At 38.6% G+C, this 9,394-nt stretch overlaps 1 protein-coding gene across 1 annotated transcript; it reads left to right on the forward strand.

Annotated features, from left to right (window-relative positions):
- The first annotated feature begins 956 nt into the window (after positions 1-956).
- On the forward strand, positions 957-7,524 carry LOC102193106 (ADP-ribosyl cyclase/cyclic ADP-ribose hydrolase 1-like). Its single transcript, XM_005738915.1, has 10 exons — positions 957-1,120; positions 1,474-1,586; positions 1,701-1,824; positions 3,235-3,361; positions 3,484-3,619; positions 5,717-5,799; positions 5,931-6,004; positions 6,082-6,174; positions 6,575-6,661; positions 6,871-7,524. Exons 2-10 carry the CDS (start codon positions 1,487-1,489, stop codon positions 6,968-6,970), a joined length of 924 nt encoding a protein of 307 aa, XP_005738972.1. The 5' UTR covers positions 957-1,120; positions 1,474-1,486; the 3' UTR covers positions 6,971-7,524.
- Positions 7,525-9,394: the final 1,870 nt, after the last annotated feature.

The raw sequence follows: 9,394 nt of genomic DNA on the forward strand, positions 1-9,394 counted from the left end.
TGGGCTCATGATGACAGTCATGTTCGTGTTTAGCTGGTGGAATTTTCCAGTTAGCAAAAAAACCCGCAAAGTAAGTAAATGAAAAAACCTGGACGCTGCAGCATATTTCATGTCAGTCCATCCAAGTAGCTGGCAAGTGAAGGGGCAGATGTCTGACTCATAAAGGTAAAGTCGGGGAATAGTTGTTGAGATATTTCAGTCTGGAGTAAAGTGGGTGTTACTGCCAGAAATGGAAAACTAACCACATACTTTACATTCCTTCTTCAGTCAGACCAAGAGGCCTAATAAAAACTGTAAAGTACTCAAACTGTAAGTATCATGAATCAGTAACAAAACCAGGCAATAAAGTTATGTTACATTCATAAAAGTAGCAGCATTGCAACAAACTTAAACACTATTTTATCCTTAGGTTCTGCATGATTTATTCGTTTAATTTTTTTAGTAGTAAACTGCAAAACTGTTACATTGCAGTAGATTTTCACTATTTGCAATGTTCCCATGTTTCATAACTGTTGCACTATCCAGTGAGACGCGTCAGATGTTTATGTTGCAATAAAATCATGTTACACCCCATAGACATCTAACTGCACACTCATGAGAGATCAAAGTTTCCGAAAATTAATAAAGCTTCTTATTCTGTATCTGTTTGCCAGAAAAGTTTCACCCATCTGGCTATTTGACAGTTATTTTCACTTCTTACGTCAGGCTTATTTTGATAAAAGCTTATTTAAACCCTTACAACTAAGTTCACATATGTCCAATGACATAAACAGCAACATATTTTGCCCTCTAGCTCAGGGGAGCCATGCCACAGAGAACACTGCACTCTGTGTTTATCAAGATTCCTAACGCCACTATAATAAGAGTCATGTGGATCTACTCTTCACAAGAGGAGCCTGGAAGGAAAAAAAACACATGCACATCTCTATTTTTTTTTTTTTAAAAAGGGTTCTCAATTGTAGATGGGATGTGCTGCCGACCCATTAAGACCAGGCTTTTGAGCATGTTGTGGAAAGAGGATACATTCTGACTCCAGTTGGCAAAAATCCGACCGGAGCCAAACAACAGCGTCACAGCCATGGAGCCATTTGTTGCAGTTTGAATTTATGCAATGAAAGAAGTAAGTGAGCATGTCTACACTTTTTCATTTTTATTCACACAAGGTTTTAAGATTGTCGCTACAGCCTGTAGGTGATGATCTTACTGTGTGTGATATTTAAATATATAGATTTAGAGTTGCCTTAACATGAGCTATCTTGTTTCTTAGAAATTTAACCTATGGTGAGTCAGTGCTTGACTTACTTTTGTCAGTGTGCTGCTCAGTTTGATCCACTGATATAACTGTTGTCTAAGATTTGAGGAAGCTGTTTTGTGCATGACACAATATAATTTACCATAGAACTATTTATGTGAGGTTGATTTGCATCAAAGGTGATATAAGTTATTTATTTATTTATTTTGACTCTTCTATAGGTGGAAAATAAAAATGCATAAACACGAATCTCTACTGAAGAGCACTGAAGCACAGCAAGTTGTCACTGTCACAAAAACATCTGTGTCCTTTGCAATAACCAGCATCATAATTTGTAAGCAATTCTTTCTGATATTCCTACATTTTTTTCTGTCTTCCTTTAAATGTGCTGCTCCGAAATTTGATAGATTACACCGTTTTTTCTTTTATCTCTTTCTCCATTTCAAAGGTTTTATTACGCTTCACTTCTGTCCGAGTCAACTCAGAGCACAGCTCGGGACAACCCCCAACATTAAACACATTGTGGTTGGGAGGTGTTACACTTACACCACACTAGTTAACCCCAGCTTAAGGTAAATGTGGACTCATCTGTTGTCATGTCATAACATTTCCAGTCTTGATTGGGAATCAGTTTGCAGATTTGTCATAAATTCACAACTTATCTGTGATTTGAGTCAAGCCTCAGAGCTTGAAAGTGCTGATTTGCTCCTAAAGGCCAGAGCAAAAGAGTTTGGGCTGTCATCGACAGCACATTATGAAGCTAGCGTTAAGTACAAATGAAGGGAAGTTTTGATGTGGCGTTCAATAAATGATGTTTAGTGAGTTCCTTTCTTTTTATCGGTTTGACTTTTTTAGAAAGGATGAAAGAAGCTGAGACAAAGGCCATATACATGCTTTGCAAAGAAATTTCATGGGAATTTCTAATATGTTTCACTGCTTACTTAAAGTATACAAAAACAAATCGCTATTGAGGCTATTCATGGCAGATTTAAAAGGCTGAGGCACATGGATTACACTTTAGCAGTGTAAAGCACTGTTACTGAATTTTTGTTTGCATTTTGTTCATTGTGTAATTTCATAGTGTAACCGTTTACACAGTTGCCTAACAAGCAAAACATCCTCGTTTAATCCCAGGAGGAAACACTAATCTAACTGTGGTTGTGTCAGGAAGAACATCTGTGTAAAAATTTCACCGAATCAACAAGGCAGAGCTTCCTGATGAACCCTTGTGAATAAAGGAACAGCCACAGTAACTGCTGGCTCTCCTTCCTTCCTTTTGTTCATTTCAAAAAGAATCCCACATAAGTAATAAAACTTTGCATTATTCCAAAGGTATGCAGGAGTTGAATGTCAACAAATCATTTAAAATATACAGGTGAATCCAAATAAGACTCCTTTTTTCCCCAAATCATGACATAAATCCATCAAAGGCTTTTATTTTCATTATTGCTTAATCATACAGTTGTTTGCCATATTAATGCACCCAAGTTTACAAGGAAAGTGCCATTTAGTTCCACTGTATTCAAGAGAAGTCCTACATTTCAGTTCAGTTCAGTTCAACTTTATTTACATATTGCCAAATCACTACAACAATTCGACATGACTTATATTGTAAGGTAAAGACCCTACAACCCTACAGAGAAAACAGAGAAAACCCCAACAACGAGCCTACTTTGGCAACTGTGGGAAGGAAAAACTCCCTTTTAACAGGAGGAAACCTCTGGCTCAACCAGGCTCACAGAGGGGTGGCCATCTGCCACGACCGGTTGGGGGTGAGGGGAGGAAGACTGAACAAAGATCTGTGACAGATATAAAGCCAATATCTCTAAAGCTGTGCAGTTCATGCCGAATTCATGTATAATGAAAAAAATAGCACGACAGGCCAATAATAAAAAAGACTTTGACTTTCAGCGAACTGTCCCTTTAAAAGCCACACATCTAAAAAAAAAAGCTTAAAGTCATATTCTGTTTTTTATGTGTAGGTATGACTGTGAGGAGATCTGGAGGCAGTTTGAGGAGGCCGTTGTCAGTCATTCTTCTTGCAATGTGACCGTCGAGGATTATTTTCACATGTTTAACGCAATGCCACAAATCTGGCCCTGTGATAATGTGAGCTGTGTTGGCATTTTGGTGCCTTATATATACATTTTTTTATTTATATTAATATAATTATGCTACTTTAAAGTCTAGTCTTTTTGTTAACCTGCTTTGTATTTACCTTTTTTTCTTAGTTCCTCTTCTGGAGCAAAACCAGGACACTGATGCACAGCTATGCTGCAGTTTTTCGTCACTTCTGGACACTGGAAGACACGCTGGTTGGCTACATGTTCAACGATCTCATCTGGTGTGGCCAAGAAGAGGATTCTGGTAGATGTTTGTGTTTTGGTTTTTTGTGTTGTATTGTATTTTTTATTTTGTTTTGTTTCAACAAGAGAGAAATCATTTCCGATTGTGTAATTTAATTATTTTCACGAGAAAAATGATCAGAGACATAAAAGGCTTTGACCTCCCCAAGGTTTGGTGCCGCTGCATTAAATTGGTCCAAGTAAATTAAAAAAAAAATCAAGTAAATACTTGAATTTTACATACATATTAATATTAGAATTTTCTCTCACTATATATTATTGAACAACAATTCATAAAAAGATCATCATACCAATGGTCAAGCTTTGTGGTGGTGGTGTGATGGAGCGAGGCTCCATCCTCTCCATCAGACAATCCTAAAGGAGGATTTCTGGCCATCAGTTGGCACCTTGAAGTTCAATCACATTTGAGTTACGCAACAGCAAAAACCAACAAGCAAAACAAAAAAATACAAGCATTTCATACTGGAAAATCCTCCAATGTGCTGAATTTAAACAATTCTGCAAAGAAGAGTGGACCAAAATTCCTTTATCACAAATGCTTGATTGCAATTCTCGCAATTCATGCAGAGTGTTGTGAAAAGTGCCCCCTTATTCATTTATTATCTGAAACGTAAGTATGACAAATATGCAAATCGGGACCCTTCCTGGCAAAATCTTTTTTAGAGCACTGTGTTTAAGATGGGCAGTGACGGTCAAGATGCTTATCAAAGCTGACTACCCGATCAGAAGCAACATTTCTGGCAGTTAGAAGAACTGAAAGTGAAATTGCATGGGCACAGATAAGAAGGACAGATACTTGGCTGCCATCCACGTCTTTCTAACATTAATGCAGTCATAAAGGGCAGCTATATTCTGGGGTTTGAATGACATTTGCAACTGGATATCATCTGTATAAAAAAAGTAGTATGAGATGGCTTCAAAGGTATTGACGATGTGTCCAAGTGAAAGCATAGACAAGGCAAATAAGATGGGCCTGAGGACCTAACCTTTGGACACACCACAAGATAAAGTGGCAGAAGATGACACAAACTGAAAAGCAGATTCCCACCCAAGTTTTTAGTCTCTCAATCAGGAGACCATGATCAGCTGTGTCAACGGTAGCAAAAGATCCAACAGTACAAAAACAGAATTTTCAACTGCGTCGTTATGTAATTAAATTTTATTTCAAACTCTAGGAAAAGCTATTTCTTAGAGCTGTATAAGTAAAGCGCATGTGATGTTAATTAACATGTATCTAAAACATTATGTTTAGTTACAGCCACTCTAAGCTGGTTCTGGAGATAAAAGGCAAATTTATCAATATAAAATTCTGAGCGAGGTGATGGGTCAGCGCTGTGCTTTTCCAAAACCAGATGAATAACCGCTTGTTCAAAGTCCGTGCTATGATGATAGCATCACAAAGTTACTGCACATTTGTCAGCTGCACAGTCATGATGCAAATCTCCCTCTTCACCACAACACAAAGATGCGCTATTGGACTGAAATCTGGTGACTGTGGAGGCCATTTGAGTACAGTGAACTCATTGCTGAGTCCAAGAAGCCAGTTTGAGATGGTGGCTGCTGGCAGCACGATGGGCAGCATGTGATTGGCTGATTAGATTTGCATTAATGAGCTGAACAGGTGTATGTAATAAAGCAGCCAGTGAGGTGTTGAAGTTGGTAGCTTCAAAGTTTGATTCCCAGTCTCAGCCTCTCCAGACGGTGAATTTGTATTCCCTGCTTTCATAGCCCCTTTATGAAATGTGTCTGGCACCCATATTCCTTGTTTAGCTGTTTCACTTTACACTTTTAGATAAACAAAGCTAGCAAACTGCTGGGTGTAGATTCATAATTTCCACACAAGCATAAGAGTGGTATCAAACTCTTGCTTTAAACATCGCTACGTGGATTGAATGATAACAAATTAAGAAAGATTGTTTGGTAGCAACGGGATTCAGCAAAAGCATTATAACTCAGACAGCTGCAGCTGTGTTCCCAAACGTTTTGCAGAACTTTTAAGACTTTTCTTATATAACTAGTCTTCTTGCATGTCAACACAGCACATGTCTTTCTTGAATATCTCATATCTCAAGTAATGACACTTGTGAATTTGACACAGGTTTTGATTTCAGCTCTTGTCCGGAGTGGTCGGCCTGTCGAAGTCATCCGGTCTATTCCCTGTGGAGGCAAGCTTCACAAAATGTGAGTTTAATACCCAAACTCTGGAATGGCTCCATCTCTGTTCTGCAAACAGCTGTGTTATTTATCATCTACCTTTCCAAAACCGGTAGTGCTTTATTGCTCTTCTGTGATTTTCCTCATCCATTTGCTAGTTTGCAGAGATGGCGTGTGGCAACATTACTATCTTACTGAATGGATCTATTGTTAATGCCTTCAATAGGAAAAGGTAAGAAATAATGAATAATTCAGTAGGTTGGTGCAGGTTCTGAACTACAGATTAAATCAATCTTTTTTCTCATGCAGCATGTTTGGAAGTGTTGAACTGGACAGTCTGGATCCACAAAGGGTGAATTATGTCAACATTAAGGTGGTGACCAGTCTAGACGGACCCCATATGTGAGGATAATAAAAGGATATTCTTGTGTTTTAAAAAAGTAACTACTGATGAGTTCACATTGTCCAAATTCCATTAATTAGCACCTTAACTGCTATGATGATAGGATGACATGTTATAAAGCTTGAAACCCTCAGTTACCCATCATTTATGACCTCACTATAGTTCAGTGATCCGAATATATTATCATGCAGTTGTATAACAGCAACACAGTTGAACTTAAATGAGAGAATAACTATTTTTCAGGGCGTGACAGCCCAAAGGTTGTCTTTATGTTTGGCAAATAACTGATATGATTTACTGCTTAGGGACATTGTTATCCTTTAAAGCTTGTGAATAGCAACCTATCAGAAAGTTGCAGTGGGCCTGAGAGGTTTGTGTTGTTGTTTTTTTCTTTGACAGAGAGTCATGTAGTCAAGGATCCATTGTAGACCTGATCCAAATCCTCCGATCCAGAGGCTTTCACTGGACCTGTACAGACAATGACCAGTACGTAATGTTCAGTGTTTGGAAGTTTCATGACATCAAAGTTAATTATGAATCTGGAATAGTGGTCTTAGATCAAAGCATCACATCATGTGACAGTTGTTAGTCATCAAGTGTGTTTTACTGCTCCTTTTTTTACACAGAGACCCATGCCTTAACAGGAAACACTTTTATGAAACCATCAATCAGTAAAAGGTCTTTTTTCTTCACAGGACCTTGATGATCTTGCAATGCATCCGAAACCCGCAACACTCATCCTGCCAGACCTGTGCAAACACTTTGTTAAACAGAAACGGCCTTACGTCTAATTAAATCACAGACTGCTGTAAAATCTATATCTTTCAAAGTAAATCCAGAGTGCAAAACAAGGAACAATGAATACTGTAAACACTGTCATTCTTAGATAATACAGGCTTCTCAAAAATCTAACTTGAATAAAATGCAATGTGCATGTGTGTCTTTTGCGTACCCACTACACTTCACTGATCCCCACAAATCTGCAAGCAAAATGCAGCTGAAACAGGTGCTTCTCAACAGTACTGCTGTGACTTCATTAGAAACGTTTGTACATTTGTAGAATTAAAAGCTGCGAATTAATCACAGCATTGCTGACTGTGCTCCAGTCCTCTGAACTGTACTGATGCCACTTAATTAGCAGGGTTAGTGTGCTTTCTGAAGACAAGATTTCCTGTTTTACTGTCAGGGTGGTGTTAATTTAACTGAAAACTAGAGCTCTGTCTTAAAACAAGACACATGATGATGACCTGTATGTGGCCAGATATTCACAGCATAGAAAAAAAAAAGCATATTTGATTTAACTGGGTCCAATAACCTCTTTTTTGACACAGGGTGCCTCAGCATTGTAATCTCAGAAACACCATTCTGTGCATCTATCTTTAAGGGATCACAAAGAAAATATAAAAAGCTATGAAGTTATTGCACTGTTTAATTGTGGTTTCATTATTAGCATTTTGCCTGTGTAGTGTGCTCAGTGTTCATTAAACACCCATTAACATGAGTTTTGTGATTTGTTTTGTTGTGTCACAGGAAGCTGCCAAGGCCATACTTTGTCGTTCATATGAGTATACATCCACAGTTTAACATATAATTGCATTTATCATCACTTTATGTGTGGTCCAAGGTAGAATTTCAGTAGGCAATTCATGTCTGCCAATACGCCCACAACAGGGATGACAAAGAGGTTTTCTGCATTCTTAAACATGTCCTTTGAATTTCCTTCTTTGTACTCAAAGGTCATTGGCATTTCTCAACATGTTTATAAGTATCACTTATTCTGTGACATCTAAGCTAGAGCCCATAACCATCTTACAGCAGATGATTGACATTTAACTGCTGCTATGAACGTTCTCATTAACCTCCCTACCTACTTACACATTTTTGTGCATTTTGAATTAGTTTCACACTGAATGCCCATGCGAGGTTCATGCATTTAGTGCTGCAGCTACCACTGTAAGCAGAGCTTTAATTTAATTGTTCAATAAGGAGGAATGAATACCAACCCCAGCTGCTGTTTAAATCTGTATAGCAATGCAGATCACATGGTAGTAATTCTAAGCATTTAGGCATGGTGACAGACTAGTAGTAGTGGTAGTCTGAGTATTTCAGGAACTCCTGATCCACTGGGAGTTTAACACACAAACACCTCTAGAGATTACACAGAGTGATCGGAAAAACAGAAAATATCAAGATAGCAGCAGTTCTCGGGAATCCATCCTGTCTTGTGTCAACAGTTCAGCCTGTTGGTGGTGTTGCTGTGAGGGATATCTTTTGACAACTTTGTACTAACGCTGTGCAACTTAGTACCAAGCATCGCCTAAACTCCATATGTAAAGGGATGGGCAGCTCAAATAATCTTAAACTGGCTCCTTGAACATGACAGGGAGTTCACTGCACACAAATGGTCTCCACAGTCACCTGAGCTCAGTCTAAAAGGGCAACTGTGGCATGTGGTGAAACAGAAAATTCAAATCATGGAAGTTGCAGCAACTGTGAGATGCTGTCATCACGATCTCAGGGGATAGTTTCCAGCATCTTGTTGAAAGTATGTCATGAAGAACGAGGGCAGTTCTGAATGCAAACAGTGTAAAACCCAGCACAAGCAAGATGTAGCCTAATTGTGCTGTCAGCATTAATCTCGTTAAAATGACGTTAACGCCATAACCGCATTAACACGTCAAATCTCCTTTAGCAAGTTAACGCAGATCGCATATGCGAGAGCTGCACGACGTCAATGCGTTTGTGCCGCGCAGTCCCTCCCACGTCTGATGAAATCTCACAAGTGTTAGCTTTATTTTGATACCAAGAATGTTTACACAGAGTTTGTAATTGCAGAGAAATAGTCGATTCGTTTTTGGGCAAGAAGCTCAGAAAGCGCTTTGAGGCTTAACAGGTTAAATAAAGTAGCCCCAAAGCCCTATATGTTTGTGTCATTAGAGTGTAGGTATTGAAAGCATCTAAGTTGTGGAATAACACTGAGACACAGATGGCCAGAAGCAGAAAGAAAAGGAATGCCTCACCTGCACCTCAGTGATGTTCCTGATCCACTGGGATTTTCCCACACAAACATTTCTAGAGATTACACAGAATGTTCTGAAAAACAGAAAATATCCAGAGAACGACAGTTCTCAGGAATCTATCTTGTCTTGTATCAACTGATGGTGGTGTTGGTGTAATGATATGAGGAATATTTTTTGACAACTTTTTACAACTTAAAAT

This window comes from Pundamilia nyererei, unplaced genomic scaffold (genome assembly GCF_000239375.1).
Source record: "Pundamilia nyererei isolate P.nyererei 1_Seehausen unplaced genomic scaffold, PunNye1.0 scaffold00087, whole genome shotgun sequence".
Taxonomy (NCBI): Eukaryota; Metazoa; Chordata; class Actinopteri; order Cichliformes; family Cichlidae; genus Pundamilia; species Pundamilia nyererei.